The 23,956-nt window shown below is 40.0% G+C and overlaps 1 protein-coding gene across 10 annotated transcripts in view; it reads left to right on the top strand.

Moving 5' to 3' along the window:
* Positions 1–23,956, top strand: part of TRPM3 (transient receptor potential cation channel subfamily M member 3) — a 611,492-nt gene that overhangs the window by 561,893 nt on the left and 25,643 nt on the right. For 6 of the 10 annotated variants that reach the window (XM_050944107.1, XM_050944106.1, XM_050944108.1 and 3 more), the window contains 5 exons: positions 2,626–2,793; positions 3,775–3,900; positions 13,460–13,600; positions 18,770–18,898; positions 21,015–21,266. In XM_050944107.1, coding sequence (XP_050800064.1) covers positions 2,626–2,793; positions 3,775–3,900; positions 13,460–13,600; positions 18,770–18,898; positions 21,015–21,266 — 816 coding nt within the window. The remainder of the gene's footprint in view (positions 1–2,625; positions 2,794–3,774; positions 3,901–13,459; positions 13,601–18,769; positions 18,899–21,014; positions 21,267–23,956) is intronic. The other 4 variants (XM_050944114.1, XM_050944110.1, XM_050944116.1 and 1 more) reach the window with 1 other exon arrangement.

Genomic DNA, 23,956 nt, shown 5'->3' with positions numbered 1-23,956 from the left:
AGCTCTAAGGGATGGCAAGGGGGCTGACACCAAATCAGCTACAATTAGATGTACTAATTAACTAATTGCTGGTCCTGTGTTATTTATAGTGACATGACACAGTGCTCATCCCTGCTGGCCAAAATCCTGAGTGCCTTACTCAGTCCTTGGTCAAAACTCTCCAAGATCAATAGGACAGTTACTGGCATAAAGACTGAGCAAGGGCTTCAGGATTTCTCCCTAACTGAAGACTTCAGGGTTTGGCCGTATTTAAAAAAAAAATCAGTTAATAAATTAAAAGGGTGTGTGAATGAATTTATTACTAGTGAAAGGTGCTGAATTGACAACCCTGGAGAATGATCCTCAGAACAAGCAAATGCAGCAGCAATGCAAATACTCCTGCAATCCCAGATCAAGCTGCCTCCTATCTAACCTGGACAGACCACCCCTAGGGGATGTGGAGGATAATTCAATCAAGCCCATTTAATACTGAATTTCTCTGGCAAAATAGCCAGAGAGAGTGGAGTTTCGTGACAGGCATTTCTGTCCAAGAGGAACTGAGCTGTGGTGCATTCACCTTCAGCACAGTATTCACTAGTCAGACCAAGAATTGCCATTTTAAATTATGTTTTGTGGTGATATTCCCTGACAGGGGCATTCCCTCGCCTGTATCAGGTTTACATGTGAAAATCGACACTTGCTCTGGCTGTTCTATTGTGCTGCAAAAGCATGTATCTGAGAAAATAATTATGAACAGCACAAATATAAATATATCATTATCACACTGGAACTAATGCACTGTTAGTAACAAATGAGTGTCAGTGGCTATTAAGATTCTTATCTCACTTGTTTCAGAGCTCTGCACGAGTACCTTTCTTTCTAAAATTAGGACATGTTCTTACATTTTGGAAAGTCCTCCCTCTTAGCCATGTTTTCTGAATCAATCTGTGCCCGGATCCCCTTGCTCTCCCTGGGGGGCCTGACCCTCTTGCAAACCTGACTTTTGAGATGTTCCAGTTGTTTATTACTCAGTAGATCTTGCTTACTGTAGTGTAGTGGATCTATCCATTTTCCCTCCTATGCCTTGTCCTTTACAGCATGTCTCTCTTCAGCCACACAGCAGACCCCCGGCCCTATCCTTTGCATAATAATTACCTCAGGATGATAAATTCCATTTTCCTTTTGGTTTGTTCCAACAGCAGCTCCTCCCAACTGTCCACACACAGTTTATTGTTCACTCTATTTATTCTGCTTTATTCCATAAAGTTTTATCCTTTAACTGTCCCTCCCTGAAGCAACTCTCTTTAGGCAAAAGAGAGAACAGCATAGACTTTGTCATGCACCTTAATGGAGTATATGGCAGCACTGCGGGGGGGGGTGTACTTTAAAAGCAGGGCAACTCCAGAGTCCAGTTCAGACACCTGGATTGACCTCTGCAATGCACTAGTAAGCATCAGTAGACAAAGCAGGAATGTTCTCCCTCATGGGATGGAAATATACTCTCCTCACATATGCCAACAGGCCTACTACATAATTTCATTGGCATTACTGGAGTTAAATTCGTTGGAGAGATGTATACAATGATTTTTCCATGAAGTGCTGGCAAAAATCAAGCTTTGGTGTGTGTGTGGTTACAAATGGGCCTAAACCACGATGGGTGATCCCACACAACCCAGGTGTAGTGTGTTGCATGTATAAGAAGAACGTAAAATGGATGTGCAGCACAAGATAGCGAATACAGGAGAATATGAGCTCACATTGATGGGAGCAGTGCTGCCAAGTTACAGGAGTGAATACCTAAGCACATAAGTTGCATACTTTTAAGTCTGTCTCCTCAGACTCACTCATGCCATTGTCCTGACCTGTTCTACCCTATGCAATTCCAAGTAAGGGACCACAGGGAACTTACTAAGCCCTGATCTACACTACTAAGTTTTGTTGACCTAGATGTGTCAACAAAAATATCACACCCATACCCAACATAAAGCTAAGTCAATAACCTTCCCAGTGTAGATGTAACTATGCCAACAGAGGAGTGCTTTCATTGGTAGAGCTAATGTCTTCTGGGGAGGCAATGTTACCATCCTGGCTAAACTCCTTCTGTTGGTTTATGCTGTGTCTCCACTAGTGGGCTCTACCAGCATAGCTATGCCAGCACAGGCTCTGTACTGTAGACACGGCTAACACTTACTGCAGAGAACTATGTCTATTGCCTAATATTTCTTGTGTCTCACATTAACCCTGGAACACTCTACTGTGCAATGTGCAAATTTTTTCAGGTTCAAGGTTCAATGCTTCTGTGGTTCTGCCTACTACCTAGTATGGTAATATTTTGTAGTGTTCTAGCTTGTAACAATATGTATGAGATGAGCAATTTAGGGTTATATGAATAATAAATTATTCAGCACAATGAGTTAGCCATATAACTTCTATTAACATTGCAAGGCATGCTATGCTTAGTTTCCCTACAGTTCTCGGTAAACATAATCTCAAATGACAGATTTCCAGGTGCCATTGAAATTTACACACTGGAATGTTTGATTCCCAGATTCCCCAGGGGCTTGTTCCATTTGATACTAAGCTACCACCATAATCATAACCTGTTAATTGAGATGATTATTATTATTATCATTATTATTGCTTTAGGTAATTCTAGGAATTCTACTTCCTCCTTCAATTCTCAGCTTGGAGTTCAAGAACAAAGATGACATGCCTTACATGTCTCAGGCCCATGAGATCCATCTACAAGAGAAGGAGCCAGAGGAACCAGAAAAACCTGTAAAGGAAAAGGAAGAGGAAGACATGGAACTCACAGTAAGGGCAAATAATACAAAGCCAGCCTAAGTTCTGTCAATTTACTATTCCAACCTCTACAGGAACTGCAGACTAGAATGTCCAAGTTTAGTGGATAAATGCCTCCAAAAATCCTCTTTCCTTGGTGGGACTCAATACTTGCGTTGCAATGCTGAATCGCCAAATTTGCCTCTTTGAGTCCTGACGTTGCCTCAGTGCATGACAATACTGCCTCATCACATTGTGATGTGACATCATGTATTGACCAATAGCAAAGTGGCATTGTCTGAACTAAATGTAACAGACTTGCAGGATTCAGAACACACCCAAGAATGTTAGGATGAGTAGCCTGGATGAGACTGAGCACTAGCCTTTCATGCGTTCAGAAGGCAGGGAGAATGGAAGTTCCCAAAGCTTGGATGGGGACTGGAGGTTTTTTCCTTTTATCTGTTCTCGTTTAGCAGAAATTAGTGTACTGGTATGTCTACTGCTAAGATATGGAAATCTATCTAATCAGAATTTCACCTCTTTGAGTCCCTCACTCAATGCTTTCTCACATTGGTGATTACTTACTAGTACACATGTGGAAGTACTTAGAAAGGATTGCACAATCTAGCCCTGGATGATAACAGGAGTTCGATGGGAGGGGGTTACATTTGATTGTGTTCTTCTGGTTTTGTATAAGGAATATTTTATTTGCTTAATTTAAAATGTTAGAATTGCACAGTGTAACCCTGAATGAATAATTCATACCACAAAATGACTCGAACCATTGAAATTCCGATTAGACAAATCTCCATAGTTCCTTGTTTGTATCAAGCTTCATGGGTATTTTTTATTTGGCCAAGGTAGGGGAAAAATTGCAAATCCCATCAGAGAGCTTTGAAGGGCTTTAAATCCACCCTGGTCCTCCAGGGCCAAGATGCAACTGAGACACATCAGTAAAAAAGAAAAGGGTTCTTTCTGGTTATTTTTTTTTAAAAAACAGCCTATTTCCCACAGGCAAACAGCAGGCGCTGCCCCCAGGACCCCATCTGCAGGCAGGCAGAAGGACCTGCCTACAGGACCCAATATGCAGGCAAGCGGAAGAACCGGTCCACAAGACCTGCCTACAGGACCTATTTGCAGGCAAGAACCTGGCCATTGGAAAAGACCAGATGCCAGCATAGCATTTGATGGGCTGTTTTCCACTCATTAGCTACTAATTACAATTCATTATTGCTGGCTTCTGCTCAATTCATGAAGTGCTTATTCAAATCCAATCAGTGCTTTACACAGTGCCATGTTTATGGCATTGGGTAAAATATGGCAATGAGGTAAATACCATGATCTCTCTGTGAACATCCTGGCTCTCTGTTTCTTGTTTCCAATACTCATTTCCCTTTAAAAACTTTCTGATTACCACTACAAAAGCACTATACTCTGAATGATATATTCTTGTCTGCAGGCCTTAGGATTTAAGCTTTCCTTCCTCTCTCCTCTCAGCCTTCTGACAGTCCTATGGCTCTCCCCTTTTACTGACCCTGCCCCCTTACTCCCTGATATGCAGCACGTACACCACTGATAACCCAATTCAGGGAGAATTAATTGACTATAGCTTTCTCTACAAAAAGCAGGAGCAGCGGGACCCAGCTGATCCCATGGAGTTGAGCAGCTCTTGTAATATGGTCTTGGGCCCTCTGCTGCTGAATTCAAATGTTTTTTATATGTCCTTGAGTTGTGAGCTATAGAACACCCAACTAATTAATTTTGCATCAATCAACAGCATGCAAGCTGCTGGGACCCACAGTGGAGATGTAGGAGATTTGCAGAGACTGAGACCTTTCTGGATAGTTTCAGAAGCAAGACAATATCCCTGTCAGGAGGCTGTTATATCTAGTCCTTTCCCAGGCTTCACAACAATTGACATTTTCTAATTATGAAAAATAGTTTGGTTTAAATTTTGGGTGAAAGTTATGCATTGGTTCTTATTTTATCTGAACTGCTTCACCCCTGGGACAGGAGGACCCCAGAAGAATTACTCAAAAAGCTCTTTCATGAAGACCTTTTTTTGGTCACACTTGATATTTAGGGTACATTTTAAACTGTTTATGAGAGTAATACACTATTAACAGATGTTTTCATAAGTGGTTAATCAGTTGTTACAGAGTCCAACAAGTTGCTTATAACCATAACTTGTAACCATCTATAACACCATCTATGGTCTTATCACTGTCCACAACGCACACCACTCAGGTCTACAGAATGCTTATAATGTCTATTAGTTCTTTATAAGTGTATCTTGAATATAAAGTTGCCCTCCTTTTTTTAAATGGCTAGTAGTACAACTCTGTGAATTGATTATTACAGAATAGAATGTGTTCTATGTTTTCTGTGCTGCCCCAGAGGACAGGGGGGATTTTATCACCACCCTGTGATGCACGAAAAGGACTGTGTTACCGCCATGGCTTACGCTTATGCAAAGCGGGTGTAAATCACTACCATTCTGATCTGATAGCATTTTCCATCCAATCTGCACTTGTTCTGCACAGGAGTAAATGACCACACAAGGTGCAAAAGCAGGGAAATAAAGCCAGTGTGTATAACTCGGCATGTCTGTATGTGTTTACACTGCTTTTTAACCGTTTTTTGTTTGGTAGTACCCAGAAGGACAGTTATATCAGGAGAGGTAAATTGAGGGCTTGTATACATGCTGCGGCAGTGCACAATACAGGAGTGTGATTTCTAATGTGTTGCACCCTGATGGTGCACACTAAAAGTTCCCTAGTGTGCTTTAATGTAGTGTCATTTGAAACAGTATTTCATTAGGGAACCTTTAGTATGCACCAGTAGGGTCCATACAGACCAATTAATGCACAACACATTGCTGTGCCTAAGAAATCACACCCTCATAATGTCCATTAGCCTATCCAATAGACAAGCCCTATGTTATCATCCATAGTACATGTCACTAGAATGCTGAATTTATACGTTGTAAATTACTTGTTGTTTATTTTTGCTTTTTAAATTTCTAACAGGTGCATGGGAGTGCCAGGCACAAATCCCATTAACGCTTTAGGCAACAGGATTTCCTGATATAACATGCTCACAAGAATGCATTTGCTAGAGCCCCTCTTTCATCATTGCAACCCCAGCACAAAAAGGGTTAACAAGTCATAGGATTTGTGCATGGAACTTTCACTCACTAATCCTTAATACTTAAATTTGAAGAATTAATGCATGGAGGGAGAAGTGGCAGGAGAATAAAAATCTACAGGAGTCTAACTCTTCCATGAACAGTCTTATTTTCGGGAGCAACATACCACATCACAGTCATTTGTTCAGTATTTTCTTTGTTTAGTTCTAATTTTCCACATCAAATAAAGAGTCTGCCTCTCTACAAGTAGTAAGAGTGCAAATAAAAGAAACATGTTTGGGCTTAGGACATTCCCCTTTTCAAAAAAGTCTCAAGTAGGTTAGTTTTTTGGATGTGAAATGATTCAGGCTCTTTCTGGAACTAAAAAAAAAAATAATACAGACTGAAACCCTAAAGCTACAAAGCTTTGAAAGTTAGTTTCTCCGTGGGGCCAGCGCTGCAGTGGTACAGATGAGAGCTGTGAGATAGCAGGGCAGTTTTGACTGTTTTTTTTCTTACTCATGATAAAGACCGAGTGAACTGGGGAAAATGAGCACAGTTGTCCAGGAAAGGTTGGCAAAAAAATGGTTGCCTCTTTGTGCCAGGAAACACTGAATGGCTGTCTGTGAGGGAAATTGTTTTCCCACAACCCCTGGACACATTTCTGTGTCTATCCTCCCTGCTGTCAGCAACTCTTAATCTGACTTGAGTAAACTGCTGTTACTGGCAAGCAATAGGAGCAGCTGAAAATGCTAAAGGGGGGTCACTGAGCTGAACTTAACACCTTTGCCCTGGCCAGGCCTTAATTCACCCCCGCTCATACACTTCTGCTCGCTCCCCATAACTCAGTTCAGGGTGAATATATAGGCTTGCTCACATTGCTAAGCACTATGGATGAAATTTGCCCCGGTGCAGAGAACCAGCACAAGGGATATGCACCACTTATGTCTCATGTAAAAGCCATAATTTGGGGACTTAAGTAGTGCATTAGCCCATGCTGGTTTCTTGTACAAAGATGAATTTCACCCTAATTGCAGAACATTACTGCACACTGTGGAAACCTCTCTGTACAGTTGCTGAGCAAACACTAAGGGTAAGTCTTACGCTGCATTTTGGAGCAAACCTCATAGGCCAAGTCAAAAGATGGGCTGGCGGGGATCACACTAGTGTGCTAAAAATAACTGTATAGGCAGAGCTTTGGACTTTCAGCTTGGGCTGGAGCTTGGGCTTTGAAGCTCACCCCTCCCATTAAACTCCTGCCCAAGCCACAGCTTCAAAGTGCTGTCTGCACAGTTATTTTTAGTGCGCTAGTGCAAGCCCACTGGCCCATCACTGACCATTTTTTAAATCAAGATTGCATGTTTTTCTATATGATCTGCTCTAGGAAGAACTTCCCCAAAACGATATGTATGGTCTGTGTTATACAGGAGGTCAGACTAGATAATCATAACGATCCCTTCTGGCCTTAAAATCTATAAGTCTCTTAACCTAACCTGGGGGGTTTGCTCCAAAACGCTGTGTAGACATATGCCCAGCACTAGTGCTTTGGCTCTGCTTATTTCTTTCAACAATGTTCAGCAGATGCTGCAGAATTGAGCACATAGAGCTGCAGTTAGTATAGATCAGGATCTAGAAAACTTGTGTTCTCAGTGTTCAGAAAAAGGAACTATTGAGCATATGCAAAAGCTGGTTTTTACATGCTTACATCTCTGGGGTTTTTAGCTATTTTTGTCCGAGAAACAATGAAAGCATCCATTCCAACCAAGCACCGTTATCACATGGTCATCAATTCCCTCTGTATTGTGGAGATGATTGTGTGTGTATGTGCGCACGCGTGCACGTAGATGGATATTCAGTGAGCTATGTTCCATTTTTCCTCACCAGTTTGTAGATACTCAAGTTTGTAAATAGCGTGTGCATTTCACTAAAGATGAGTTCTGAAAAGCCTAAGCTCATATTTAGTGGGACCAAAATTCCTGTTATAAAACAAATGCACAGTATATACTGCTACTACTAAAAAACATATTTTAATTTGTAAGTGCACAAGCCAAATGTTTCTTGTTGCCGAAACAATTCTAAACATAATTACAATGAAATAAAGAAACATGCCTAAAAAAACCCAGAACTCTGCTCACAAAATCCCCATGTCCCACTCAATAATATACATGTAGCACACAACATAGAACTGCAGGCCAAAGGGAAAGCAAGTAATGAGGATGCTGCAGATATACTGCACTGTGCGTGTTGCCTTGAACTCAGGACTACCCTGACTGACTCATGGCAAACCACAGGCAAAGTTTTACATTAGAAAATGAGATGCCATTTACACCAAACAGTTTCAGTGTTGTCTCACTGCTTCTCCTACCTTCTTCTTCCCCTCAGAAATAGACACATTTGTTCACATTCATTGCTTGCAACAGCACAGTGCAAACTGTCCATTGACTCAGGCTCTTTAATGGGAAGGCTTTTCAGATTTGTTAATACCATCATGAAATTAACATCCTGGGACATTAGGCTAAGCCTAATCCCTAGCAGTTTTAAAGCTATTCCCCATCTGCAATGTGGGGGAGGGTGGCTCTGTGGTAGATGGTTATTTCGAAATGACTGTAATATGTTTAACCCCAGCATCATTATCCACAAGAAAACAAGAATAACTAGGCAATAAAGCAGCAATAGTGAAATAAGAAATGAACCTAAAGCAAGGTACTGAACGGAACCTTATCACATTGACTGCTGGGGGAGTACAGGACCATTCAGAGTCACGTTTATGAAACTGTGAAGGGTTTGGAATCTGTTAAACAGTCACCCGCCCTGAAACACTGCCCAGTGCCTTAGTTAAATCTGCCGAAGCCCTTTTTCACCTCTCCCTCAGAACTCTTGAGCACAACCAGGCAACAGAGCTAGAAGCCCCCAGGATAGGCACTGCAGATTTGTGTAGCACCAGATATCAGTTTTCCCTATAAACACTCAGGAGGCAGAGGGAAGTAAGCAGACAAATGATTTTCTCAGGCAGGAAGATGTTCAGAGCATCTCAAATCACATGCAGAAAACCATCCTCTCTCATGACCCGGGAAATAACTCTGTCCCTCGAGCAAGTTGCCTTTTGTAATGGGAAGGGTTAACAGTCTCTATTAGTATTATTACATTCAATGAATGCTGCAGATAGAGTCTGCAAGGAGTGAGTCAGTCTGCTTAGCTAAAGTGAATCCTGCTACCATTTTCCTTTGTTCATTAACCACTTCCTCCTTTTATTCTGCTACTATGTCTCACCCAAACTTCTTGTGACTTATTTTTTGAGTCTAAGTTGGGTGCCCTGTGTTAATATTTAATACCAGTTGCTTTAAACACATTTGGTAATGCCGGTAGCATCTGGGATAGACACAATGAGCTAATGGATAAATAACTCTTCTAAGATGGAGTGCAGTTTTAAGAGGGAGAGAAAAGACTCACTTCTACTCTGTCCTTGAGTCTTAGATCTTTGTTCTTTTTCTATAGAGCCTTACAGTTAGCAGGTACTCAGTCAAATACAAGAAACTGAGCAACCACATGGCAAATAGCAAAAACAGTGAGAAAACTAACATGAATCAAATAAAGTGTAAACGCTACAAATGGCAGCAAAAACTTAGATACCTTAACACTAAGTACCCTATAAATATCTAGACAGACAGAAATAAGTACATAGGTTCATGCCTTGATTGAATTGTTACAATTTATTCTTTAATAAGGCCAAAAAACGTAGGAAAGTCTTCCCAGAAGATATCGCAAGGTACAGTGCCTGCCCATAAGAACTTGCATGCTCAATTATAGATACGACACAATAATGTGGGGAGTCAAACAGTCTGAACAGCATGGGAAGAAAAAGGACTAGGGTTGTCGATATAATAGCAGTTAACTTGCGATTACTCAAAAAAATTAATGGCAATTTAAAAATTAATTACAGTTTTAATCACACTGTTAAACAATAGAATACCAATTGAAATTTATTAAATATTTTGGATGTTTTTCCACATTTTCAGATATATTGATTTCAAGTACAACGCAGAATACAAAGTGTACAGTACTCTGCTATTTTATTACAAATATTTGCACTGAAAAATTATAAACAGAAGAAATAGTAGTTTTGAATTCACCTCATACAAGTACCATAGTGCAATCTCTTTATCATGAAAGCACAACTTACAAATGTAGATTTTTTGTTACATAACTGCACTCAAACAAAACAATGTAAAACTTTAGAGCCTACAAATCCACTGAGTCCTACTTCTTGTTCAGCCAATCGCTAAAATATCAACAAACTTGTTTGTCTGTATTTACGAGAGATACTGCTGCCCACTTCTTATTTACAGTGTTACCTGAAAGTGAGAACAGACGTTCGCACTGCACTTTTGTAGCCATCATTGCAAGGTATTTATGTGCCATATATTCTAAACATTCATATGCCCCTTCATGCTTTGGCCACCATTTCAGAGGACATGCTTCCATGCTGATGACGCTCGTTTAAAAAAAATGCATTAATTAAATTTGTGACTGAACTCCTTGAGGAGAATTGTATGTTTCCTGCTCTGTGTTTAACCCGCATTCTGCCATATATTTCATGTTATAGCAGTCTCGGATGATGACCCAGCATGTTGTTTGTTTTAAGAACACTTTTTCACTGCAGATTTGACAAAACGCAAAGAAGGTACAATGTGAGATTTCTAAAAAAAAGCTACAGCACTCAACCCAAGATTTAAGAAGTGCCTTCCAAAGTCTGATTGGGAAGGGTAAGGAGCATGCTTTCAGAAGTCTTAAAAGAGCAACACTCTGATGCAGAAACTACAGAACCCAAACCACCAAAAAAGAAAATCAACCTTCTGCTGTCCGCATCTGACTCAGATGATGAAAATGGACATGCGTTAGTCTGCACTGCTGTGGATTGTTATCAAGCAGAACCCATCATTAGCATGGATGCATGTCCTCTGGAATGGTGGTTGAAGCATGAAGGGACATATGAAGCATTAATGCATCTGGAGTGTAAATATCTTGCAACTCCGGCTAAAACAATGCCATGCGAATGCCTGTTCTCACTTTCAGGTGACATTGTAAACAATAAGAGGGCAGTATTATCTCCTGCAAATGTAAACAAACTTGTTTGTCTGAGCGATTGGTTGAGCAAGAAATAGGATTGAGTGGACTTGTAGGTGCTAAAGTTTTACATTGTTTTACTTTTGGATGCAGTTATTTTTATACATAATTCTACATTTGTAAGTTCAACTTTCATGATAAGAGATTGCACAACTGTACTAGTATTAAGTGAATTGAAAAATACTTTATTTTTACAGTGCAAATATTTATAATAAAAATAAATATAAAGTTAGCACTATATATTTCATATTCTATGTTGTAATTGAAATCAATATATTTGAAAATGTGGAAAACATACAAAAATATTTATATAAATAGTATTCTATTATTGTTTAACTGTGCGATTCATTGCGATTAATTTTTTTTACTTGCTTGACAGCCCTAGGAAGGACAAAGGTGTTACAGCAATATAATAATCTGGTTATTCAGGGAAATAGAATATAAGAACATGAATGTTATGAATTAATATTATAGATTAAGGAAAGTCATCAAGAGGTTATTTAATATAGGAGTACCCCAGCAAACATCAGATATAATATCAAGAGTTTAGGGGATTCAACCTTAGTTTACCTGCATCTTCCCAAAAGTACCTTCAAAATTTTCGGCACCCGGAAGAATGGCTCAGAACTGTAATGTCATTATCCTCAGAAATACAACTCCCACTGCAGAAGGTAAAATTCATTTTTTGACTTGACTTTCTCCTCAATATAGTCTACATACACACACAAACAAACAAACGAGATTGTAATGTTTATTTTTAAATATTTAGGAATTGCTTAGCTATTATGGTGGTGGGCCATATCGCATTTCCAGCAAGGCACTTTAAGCACATAAATAATCCAGCTGAAGTCAACTGATTACATACACAATTAAATGCCTTGCTGAATCAGGATACAGGAAGGAAGGACAGTGTCATTAAAGTACAAATGCTGGATTAGGAGAAAACATCTCTGCCATGACATCCTGTGTGAGTTTAGACAAGTCACTTGACCTCTCTGTGTCTTAGTTTCCTCCTTTGTAAAATGGGGATAATAGCATTACTTGCAAGGATGTTTTGAGGCTGCATTAATTCATGTTTAAAATGCTTTGAAATCTTCAGAAGGAAAGTGCTATATAAACATTAACTGAAAGCATCCGGGCAGCACCAGCCCACTTATGCCCCAGCCCACCTAAGTAAGACAATAGTATCAAAATACTTGACTTGCAGGTGTCACTATATGGAGAAGTATCAAAATCTGTGCCTGTCACAACAAATGTAAGAGTGGGAACTTGCTCACAGCACGAAAACTCTCATAAAATTCCAGCTACTCAGAGTCTCCTATTCAGAGGGAGTGAAAACAAAAGAGCTATTCTACAGTCAGTATTACAAATACAAGAGGACACTTCTCTCTTTTTTTGGCCTTATTTCTTTAAGGAAAACAATGTCGTTCTTCAGAGGTTATAAAATCATTCAAGATTCAGTCACTAATATTTATTGTAATCATTCTCTCTCTCTAAGGTTGAGCATGAATTTCAGACTAGCTCTACATGTAGACAACAACCATTGTTGTTGTTTAGTCACCATTGGTATTGTATTTATTGATGTCTTATGTATTTATTTCTAAAACACCTAGCAGCAGATCCTTTGCTGGTGTAAATTGTGATAGCACCAATGAAATCAAGTCATTGAAGTCAATGGAGCTATGGCAATTTACACTATGTGGTAGATCCTCAGCTAAAGTGTGTTCAGCATTCTGGAAAATAACTCTGGAAGAAGATGCAATCCCTATATCAAGGAGCTTACAGTCTAAAGCCTCATTCCTGCAATGGACTCCAGTGGGCAGGCCTCTGCATCCATAGGGAGATCACTGCAGGATTGTGGCCTAAGATACAACAATCAAAATGAACAACAGCCAGGTTCGTTATTTCTTATTCAGTAACCTTCAACACCCACTTTCCTCCTCCTTGCGTTTCGCTTCCAGTATCAACCCTCTGATCATTTTCCTATAACAACTTCTATTCTAACCTTCTCTGCTTTGCACATAGCTACATAATAGAAAGTGACTGTCGGGAGAAGAGAAATCAATATAGCAAAAAGCAGAAATGTCTTCCACATCTTATTCTTGTCCCAGAACCAACATGTGAATGGAGCTCAGTAGTCACATTGGTATTGACAGTTCTGCTGAAGTGTGTGGCTCCTTCAGCTTAGAAGGGAACAATTGGTATGATCTGAACTGGAGCTTCCCATCTAAAAGTGGTTGTTTGCAAACAAAATAGTTCGAATCCTGCATCTGCATGGGCCCAAGAGGGATGGGTCATCTGATCTGATCCTCGTGTTAAGATGAAGATATCAGAGAATCAATTAATGTGGCTCCTTTTGGCACTTTCAAAAATAGCAATCCCCCCTGTGGGATCCAATTAAGGTGTAGTTCGTAGTTCACAAGGAAATAACTACCCTTCTTGTTACAGGCAATGTTGGGCCGAGGGAATGGAGAATCATCAAGAAAGAAGGAGGAGGAGGAAGTTCATAGCAGACACAGACTGATCCCTCTTGGAAGAAAGATATACGAGTTCTACAATGCACCCATAGTTAAGTTTTGGTTCTACACGGTAAGCTATCTTCCTCATAAAAAGTCAGTGTCACTCTGTTGTCCATGTATCTGTCTGTACTGGCATGAATTTTCAGAGGACCTCCATTAATACATTCACAAATGCCATTTGGGGAAGCAGACTGGCATTTGCAAATCCAACCACAGTATTTGCGTATACAAATGGTGATTTACGTGGACAAATGGGTGAGCCTGTAAATGTTGTAGACATATTTTTATTAACAGCTGTCTCTAAGTACTACAATAATAGAGCCAAATTCTGAAGTCCACCATCAGGTAGTACTCCCATTGAATTTGTTGTTGGATTCAGTGGGAGCTTTGCCTGAGTAAGGACTCCATAACTGGGTCATAATTAAATAAAGTAGGTATCAGCTACTACAGCAGTGTACTTTCTTAGATCATTCTTGTTTTGTTTGGCTAATTTTCACGATCTACCTTCTGCTGAATCCATCCCCAATTTCAGCAAATCACAAAAAAGAACTCCCTATTTCGGGAGATGATCTGAAAAAAAAATCATGCTTTCCTGCTGAGACCTTAATGATACATATATAAGCAACACAAACAGCTTGCTGTCAGCAGAGATCAAACCATGGTGAGGAGCATATGCTAGTAACTTACTCCAAGCTGGCAAGTGTCATCCAACAAGATACTATTGAACTGTAGCTAATAAATGTTAATCAAGCTGATGAATCTAAAAACTGCTCATTAGCAGTCCAGTATCATTATGAGTATCAATGTGCATTATTCCTACTAAGAAAATTCTTTCCACTGTAAGCAAAATGAGTGTCCTGGCTTACACTACTGTTTCAATCCTGAAATGGAAGAGGGAGATCAATACTACATTTTCATTTAGACCTGTTTCTACTATTTTAAGTCCTGAGGGAGGTCAGGGTCACTTATTAATGGATCTTGGCTAGATTCATTTTCCAGAGCAAAGTAAGGCTGTGGGGCCTGTCTGATTGGACTTGAATGAGAAATGCTGCAAAATGAAAGAAAAGCAACTTCCAAGTAAGGGTTAAAATAGCTCTGAAATCAGTCTGACTCATTTTTAAAAAGAAGTATAGCCTAAAAACTATTCAAAAAAAATCCCCAACATCTTTGTATCCAGGGTTCAACAAGCAGGGAAAGTGTCCATGTCAACTACAATTGTCAGTATGAATGGCATATAAAATCATTCCATTATTCTGTGCCCACCTCTAATACCGTCATTCTTAATGTATATTGGAGTGGGCTAAACTCAGCATCTTGTGACAATTACTACTGAAATGGATGTTGTATTTTTACAACACTAATAGCCACTCATTCATTAAAGGGCCCAATTCAACTTGGACTGGTGGGATTAGTTGCCAAGAACAGACAAGATCTATCTAATAGGTACATTTTAACTCAAAAAAGACATCAAGAGGTGAGATCAACTGGCTTTCAAAGACACTGTCCCTCTGTTGTTTTGCATGGGGAATAGGCCCATCATACTTTGAAGCTGTTCTTTCAATTAGGTAGCAACATTTTCAATCCAGCCAGTCCCACTAAAATTGGACGTCTGTTGACTCAAAAGGACTAGACCACAGAATAGGTCAACCTGGCTCTCCCTTTCCTTCCAACATGTTGAGAAGATCAGGTTAGCTCTAGAGAAACAATCTAATCACCAAATACAGATCTGAAAGAAGGGATGAGTCCATTTTCTCCTCCTGTTGTAAGTAGAAGAGGTAGATTTTAGCTGTGCTCATAATTATGGTCAATTTAAAGAATTTGTCTAGGTGGTTTCCAAGCCAATGACTGAAAATAAAGCCAGCACTCAGTACTGCAAGCCTTATGCTTTCACACACTTCAACAAATTGTTTGTGTGAACTAATTGAATAGAGCAGAACTATGGACCCAATTCTGTTAGGTGCTGATCATTACCTACCGCCACTGAAGTCAGCACTATGTTTCTTCCAAAATACACAGTCCTACTATGTTGCTTCCTTTTGATCTTGTTACAGCATAGGCAATAGACTTAGAGACTTAGGCGCAATAAAAAGAAAGAGAAACCTACTTGCTGAAATACAAACACTTGTAATAAGATTTCAGGGTTAACAGAATACACGCCTAACTCTCTATGCCTGGCATTGAAGATGATGTCTGAAGAGTTTAACCTAAAATATTCTGTGTCATAGAGCTGTTGCTCCAACAGTGAGGTACTCAGAGGGAAAAGAGAAGGGAACTGAGCACTGCAAAGTCTGACCAAAGTTATTCCACAGTGACTCCATGTCAGTCGCCAAAGTTCCCTCACCAAAGGCTCTTAAGCAAAGTAAGCATTAATAGGATAGGAGGGAAGGTCTTCCCATGGATCAGTAATTGGTACAAAGACAGAAAACAAAGGGTAGGAATAAATGGCCAGTTTTCACATTGGAGAGTGGTATATAGCAGGTCCCCAAGAATCTCTGGGACCAGTGCTATTCAACATATTCATAAATGATCAGGAAAAAGTATACAGTGAGTTGACAAGGTTTGCAGGTGATACAAAATTACTCAAGATGGTTAAGTCCAAAGCAAACTGAAGAGTTACAAAACTGGGCATCTGGGCAACAAAATGAGAGATGAAATTCAATGTTGATAAATGCAAAATGATTGACATTGGAAAACCTAATTCCTAATGATACGTACAAAATGATAGGGTCTAAATTAGCTGTTGCCATTCAAGAGATTGTGGAGTCATAGTTCTCTGAAAACATCTGCTCAATGTGCAGCAGCAGTCAAAAATGCTCACAGTGTTAAGAACCATTAGGAAAGGGATAGGTAATAAGACAGAAAATATCATAATTAAACTATATAAATCCATGATATGCCCACACCTTGAATACTGCATGTAGTTCTGGTTGTCCCATTTCAAGAAGATACATGAGAAGTAGAAAAAGTAAAGAGAAAGGCAACAAAAATGATTAGTGGTATGAAGCAGCCTCCCTGAGAAAAGATTAAGAAGACTGTGACTGGTCAGTTTAGGAAAGAGATGATGAAGGGATGATACAAGATAGAGGTCTATAAAATTATGACGGGTGTAGAGAAAGGGAATAGGGAAGTGTTACTGACCCCCTTCACATAAGGTAAGAACCAGGGGTCACCATGAAATTAATAAGCAGTGGGTTTAAAAATAAAAGAGGGAAGTACTTCTTCCCACAATACATAATCAACTGGTGGAAAGTATGGCCCTGGGTGCTGGGAAAGCCAAAAGTATAACTGGTTCAAAAAATAATTGGATAAGTTCTCAGAGGATAGGTCCACCAATGGCTGTTAGCCAAGATGGTCGGGGCGCTACCCCAGGCTCTGGATGTTCTTGTACCTCTGGCTGCCAGAAGCTGGGACTGATCTACCAGGGATCAATCAGTCGATAATTGCCCTGTTCGGTTCATTCCTTCTGAAACACCTGGCACCAGCCACTGTCAGAAGACAGGATACTGGGTTAGATGGACTGTTGGCTTAATCCAGTATAGCAATTCTTATGTTCATAGTTTCTCCTAGTTGGCTGATCAGGGGTGCTTCGTTTATTTTATTTGTTTTTTATAAACGGCCTGTGTCCCAACATACTAAAAAAAACAAACCACCATCTTTTTTTGACCCCCTGTAGATGATAGGGCAGATAGCAGAAATATGAAGGGAGAGGACCAGAGCAGTTGTTCTGTGAAGCTTGGAAAGAGGTGAGGATAGGTGGGTGAGCAACAGAAGCAGTTAGGCCAGAGCAGTAAGGATATAGATGGTCAAGGTGGTAGAAACAGTATGTATGATGACCAGGCTAGATGCAGTATTACTCTGAGTCAGGGCAGGTAGTAGTAGTCACAGTTCAGGATAACTCCACCTGTATTCCCCCCGTTGTCCACCAAGAGCACCCATTCTAGGCTCCTAACTCCTCAGCTGTCACCTGTTTTGGGCACAGACTCATATCTCTCCCTCTCCTCAAGGGTTTTTCCAGGTTGCACCGTTCCTTGCCTACCATATGATATCCCCAGCAAGCCAGACTGCCTAAGAAACCAGTGTTTGTGCTTTGCTTTCTCCCTAGAGGCTATGCCCAGTGTATTACCCACAGTCATAAGTTACCACACAGCTCTTTATAAGCAAGCACGTTTATTCCTAAGGTGAAAGCATTACAGAGAAGACATTAAAAAATGAAAATAACCTATGCACATGCTACAAAGCTTACCAGAGGTTGCACCAACTCCAGTCTTAGGCTCTGGTAGGTGTCACTCCTTCAAAACATGCAGCTGGATTTTCCACATGATTGTAAGCTCTTAACTGTCTCAGATTCAGAACCAGAACATCAGCTGGGTAGATCAGCCTCTTTCTTTAAACAGCTCAAGTCTTTGATCTCTAAATCCTGGAAACAAGTAATCAGCAGACAGTTAACCTCTCCTGGAGGATGTACCTTCAAAAGGCTGGGAATTTGCATTAACCTCTCCCTACGGATTTTCCAGGAAATCTACTTTGCATTTATTTCCCCAAAAAGTCTATTTTTGGCACAATTTCATTATATTCCTTTAAACTCCACACTTTATAGCACATCTTCCCCCTAGAGAGGTTACATACAATTCCGGCCCATAGTATTACATAAGACGATAAGGTTTTCCAAGAATGTTGCAGGAAATTACCATCTCTCTCACAACATCAACGTGGATACAGGGGATCCAGATTAAAAGGGTTGTGCATTAAGGGAGAGACGGTCAGGGTGGGTCTGAGGTAGAGGTACTAGGTCAGAATGATTGTATGTGTGGACAAGAAATGTCAGGTGAGTAAAAAGCAATAGGTAGGAGGGAAATGGACTGGATTGGAAATGTTCACAAAGGTGACTTAGGAAGTTTAGGTTTGATAGTGGCCTCCTGGAGAACCATAGAACTGTGACTGATCCCATCAGGTGTAGTGAAGATCCACATGAGCTGTGTTAACAATGATGGGAGTGGTTATACTTGTGAAGCAGCAGTAGCAATGGAGAGGAGACATCCAAGCATTTATTTTAGAGCTTCCACTTGGTGTGCAGATTCAATTTGCATAGCTGCTGCTGATGTTCTCATCTCTGTTTACAGACAGAAGATCTTTGCAAACTGAAATTAGCATTTTAAAGTCACCTCAGAGGATCTGACTATGCTGTATAAACATTAGTTAGTGGTTACTGATGTCAAAAGAAATTTTTGTTTCATTACAGTTGGCATACATCGGGTACCTGATGCTATTCAACTACATTGTGCTAGTGAAGATGGATCGTTGGCCTTCTACACAGGAATGGATAGTTATTGCCTATATTTTCACACTGGGAATAGAGAAGATGAGAGAGGTAACATTATCCTGGATGAGCCAGAAACAGAAAGGAAACACACATACTTTTCACATTTTTTTTATTTGTTTGAATTATGTTTCTCTGAGTATTTTGTTAGGTGGCCTTATCACAAAGTTTCCTTTTTTCCAGAAAAGCAGAAGGGATGTTGAAATTTCTATTGCTACATTTCTCCATTTTACTGTTTTTAAAAGCAACAGTCTGTTCCCCACTTCTACAACCCCCTTGGAACTTCCACGTTCAGATTTCTACACAAAATCTAATGAAATTGTCAGAGGCTGAGTTTTCTTCTAACATAGCCCCACTTTCCGTGGGATTTCTTAGGGCTCTTCACAATGTTCCTCATAGGCATGGCCACTGAAGTAGAATTTTGGCGCTGCTTGTTTACTTTTAAGTGTGTGTGAAGGAGGTTAGAGAGAGGGTTCCTACCAGAGCCCAGCATCTAAATACCCCCAAACTGTCTGAAAGCTTGGCTCTGCATTCAATGTTTGAAGCTGTCCTGTGTCTCCATAATGTGCTGAACCAAGGCTCTGGATCCAAACATCCTGAGTTCTGGGACCATTCAGATCCATAACCAAACACTGTGACCCATTTTTCGGGGGGTGGTGGTTCCTCCTCCTTTATGTGAATGTTTGTTCACTAATTACATCAATTGATGACAGGCATCTCCCAAAAGATTTGAAAGCACTTAGAGGAAAAAAGATGATCATTCATGAGTGCATTCAAAATTCTATAATTATATGAGAAGCAGAATTGTTTTGTCCTCTTCTGTCCCTATCCCCCTGCAGCTATAGCTGTGCCCTTTTCACTTGGCCTAATAAAGGTTTATTTCTGCAATGAGAGCACAGACCAAATTCAGCCCTGATGGGAGCAGGTGCATCTCCCTTTGACTACATTTGTGCCCCTGGACTGAATTTGATCTGCCATCCATGTTTGCATTTCCACCAGCAAACCTATTTAAGTGCTTTTGAGGACTAGTGAAAAATTCATCCTAAAACAGTTACTTAAAAGCACAATGCAGGTTCAAAAATTTGGGCTTTACTTTTAAATCAAATGAATAGAGAGTTACAACATGGTGGAATAGGACAGTGATTTTGTGGGTACACACCCCATCAATCAGCCACAAGGAGGCTCTGCAGCACTGATAACAAGTTGCAGAGAATTCAGTGGATGAAAACAAATGCTATTAAATATTTTCTGTGAATATTTGTTCCATTTTTATAATTATTCACTTCAACTGTGTGTGCACTTTCCACAAACATTTTCGGAAGACTGTTTATGGAAAAAGAGTTCTATATGGAGGTTGGAGATTATTCACAGAAAAGAAGCAAAAACAGACCATATGACTGTGCTCAAACGTACTCAAATTCCAAATGTAGAATACTCAAAACAAATTATTTGCAAACAAGCTAAAGGCAAGAAACTATTCATGGAAATTTTTTGGTGAATAGTTTCAAATGACATACAAATTCAGGGAAATTGTAAACTCCTGACAGATGATTTTGCAAACAGAAAAGAAGCTAAATTCACAGAATAAGTTATTTTATACATTATTTTCCCAGCTGTGGAACTCAGTCTCCCAAAGCTATGTTCAAGTAGTAACATCAGTGTTTTGGATGAAATGCAGAACCAAGGTCCTTGTGGTCATTAGAGACCCCTGGCTCTTTTATGTGTAGTTTGGGAACACTTTTCTTTAGTTTCTTTAAATGAGATTTTTTTTTTTTTTATTAAACACCTTTCTACCTCTCTTCCTTTACCCTTCAGTTTGGATCATTCAGTTTGGGAAATGGAAAATGAACAGTGAATTTTTTGTCACTTATAGAGGATTTTAGAAAGATGTATTTGGTTTTGTTTTACAAATGAATAACTCTTGATCTATTTTTTTTTTAAATAGCACATTGTGAATATATCACAGATGGAGTTTGATTGGCTAGACCACAAGGTATCTAAAGATGGGTCAGAAGCGTGTTCGATATTCATGAAGGATGTCATAGCAGGGACTTCATCAGATTTGCTTTTGGCCTTTATAAAATATGAATGTTTGCCATGTGTTTTCTATGGGGCTTAAAGTGAAGATAACATAGATTCCCTTCTATTCTTCTTTCATTCCCTTCAGATATTGATGTCAGAACCTGGGAAACTGTTACAGAAGGTAAAAGTGTGGCTCCAAGAGTACTGGAATGTTACAGACCTCATAGCCATTCTTCTTTTCTCTGTCGGAATGATACTTCGTCTGCAGGATCAGCCATTCAGGAGTGATGGGCGAGTCATATACTGTGTTAACATAATTTACTGGTATATACGTTTGTTAGACATCTTCGGCGTGAACAAATATTTGGGACCATATGTTATGATGATTGGGAAAATGGTAAGATAAGTTTCCTCATTCTTTCCATACCTTCTTAGCATTTGCTTGATTTTATTTGTTTGGGTTGGCGGAACTAAATCACTACAAATCACTAGTATTTTCCTATGATCCTAGCAATCAGTGCCTTTATTAATCAGGCAATATTATGGGTTTGCCATGATGTCAGCATCATGGCAAACCCACACCCTCCATATTGGCCTCATATATAAGAGATCAGAATCTAGCTCTTCTCCAGGCTTCTACAGACTTTTATACGAGAATCTTATATTTTGTGTGGCAACCTCAGAAACCCCTTTTCAACAGCAAAGTTATCTCACTAGTTTCTGTGCCTCAGTTTACCCATGTATAAAGTGAGGGATAATAATTCTCTCCTACCTTGAAGACATGCTTTGAGGTCTATTTAATTAACTAATATTTTTGGAAATGCTTTCAGATCCTTACAAGAAGGATGTTATAATAAGAATGGTGTGTTCATATATTGTTAACATTTATTATAATAGTGGTCTTGCTATAGCTTGCTGCCCCATAGCCTCATTTCCTTTTGTCTCCCATCCCATGGGCATCCTGCTGACTAAAGGTCTCCTTAGTTCTTGCCCAACTGCACCTTTGACATACTTCCTCTCACTTTCTTCTACTAAGATCACTTCCTGTCTTCCCCATCTTAGACCTCACATCTGCGTTACCTTGATTTTCTTCTGTTCCTTCCTGGTGACGTCCCCAGTTGCTTCTGCAGAACTTTGTCAGGGTCATGTCACATTTTATCTCTGGGGAAGCACCAAAAGGAACCCTCCCTGTGAGAGCTGAAAATCCATTCACCTGACCACAGCAGCTAGAGTTGCCAACTTTCTGACCGAACAAAACTGAACACCCTTGCCCTGCCCCTTCTGCGAGGCCCTACGCCACTCCCTCCTTCCCTCCATCGCTCGCTCTCCCCCACCCTCGCTCACTCACTCATTTTCACCAGGCTGGGGAGGGTCCCTTTTTGACCAGGTGTTCGGTTGAAAACTGGACACCTGGCAACCTTAGCATCTGTAATTGAGTCACATTGCATGTCCATATTAGGGCACTAATGTTAACATGTTATATCTAATACAACACATATTCAAATGTACTGAGTTAGAAATGCTGTAAGATCCACAGCTTTGAATTTCTCCCCTTTTGTTGGTTTAAAATTTCACCTGTAACATTGCATTAATGTTGGATATTTTGCATCTAAAGCCAGATTCTCAAAAGATAGAAAATCAAGTCCACATACTAAAAGGCACCTTCAGTAGGTGTCCATGTAAAATAACTGCATGTAAATGCCCATGCGCACTGTATGAGTATGTATGTGACTAACGAGCCTTTTAATTGCACATATCTTGGATTTACATGTTCGTGTTTTGTGTAGACTTGGGCTTCCATTTTTCAGAATTAGGCCCCGTCATGTGTTCCAAATGTTTAGACTGTATGTTTAAAAATCAATATTAAAATATCACTGACACGTAGCAGAGATGGGCCTATTAAATTTACCAGATAACACAAATGTTAATATTGCCTGATTAATAAGAGGGCAATACTCAGTAAACCTAACAGCATCCACATTATGGTTCAGAAGTAGTCTTTTGCCTATTTAATCTGCCATGGAGAACACTTTATACTTTCAGCAGCAGACCCAGTCTGTAAACTACAGTATAACATCCCTCTCTCCTTGTACCAGTGGGGACAGGGACAATACCTGCTCTCTCCTCTGTTCAGCTAAGAGTTAGACTCACTTCTGGGCCTTGGATTAGGGGAAGCATATAGAACCCTACACTTCAAGGCAATGAGTGCCAGAGACCCCTAGACTTAGGATACATCAGTGCAAAATACTGGCTCTCTTCCTGCCAGAGTCGCCAAAATAACCAGTTTACCCTCTCCTTAGTGTTTTACCTTCTTAGGGTCCAAACTGATAGCAAAGAATTGAAGGGAAAGACACATTTTAAGGAAAAAAGAAAGACCACAACAGAAACTATTGAAAAGTATTTTTTCCCGCAGAAAGACCTTAGAGAGTCTATGGATTCCTTCAGGGGAGCCAAGGGAACCGTGATTACAGAACAGTGAATAAAGAGACCGTCCAGAACTGCAAAGTCCAAATAGAAAACACTCAAGATAACTGCTGAGCTGCAGATTACTGAAAGGAGAAAACAGGCTTCCAGACAGAGAAGAGAGAGGAAAAGATCAGACAGAAACCATTGCAATAGCTCCTGCCCCACCTCAGTCTAGTTTGTCCCAGATTGTAATTCCTCCTTGTGGTGATCCATACCAGCATTGCAGCTCAAATTGCCTGTCTCATATAAAACTACAAAAGAATGTCAAAACAGCCATGTATTCCTCTGTTTGTCACTGTTACCCTACACAGCCACATTTTTTTACCCATCTGCTCAGCAAAGGCAGCTTGGAGACCAATTTGCTACTGGACAGATTGTCAGACCTCTACAAGCTGAGGCATTGGCAGTCAGCATTATGATGAATTGACATTAAGGTCACTGAATCCAATTCAGCAGTGACATAAATGGTAGTGTGTGTTGCACCTTGGGGGTAGTAGGACCTGCAAATGTGTATAAGTAGCAAAATAATGTAATTTGCACTTCTGGGATATCCCTGCATGTGTACAAGAAGTGCAACCTCCTACTGCTTTGGAATTCTGTGGGGCCAGATGCATCCCTGCT

The sequence above is a fragment of the Gopherus flavomarginatus genome, chromosome 3 (genome assembly GCF_025201925.1).
Source record: "Gopherus flavomarginatus isolate rGopFla2 chromosome 3, rGopFla2.mat.asm, whole genome shotgun sequence".
Classification (NCBI taxonomy): Eukaryota; Metazoa; Chordata; order Testudines; family Testudinidae; genus Gopherus; species Gopherus flavomarginatus.
The sequence above is the reverse complement of the archived record's forward strand: the minus strand, read 5'-3'. Positions and strand labels throughout refer to the sequence as shown.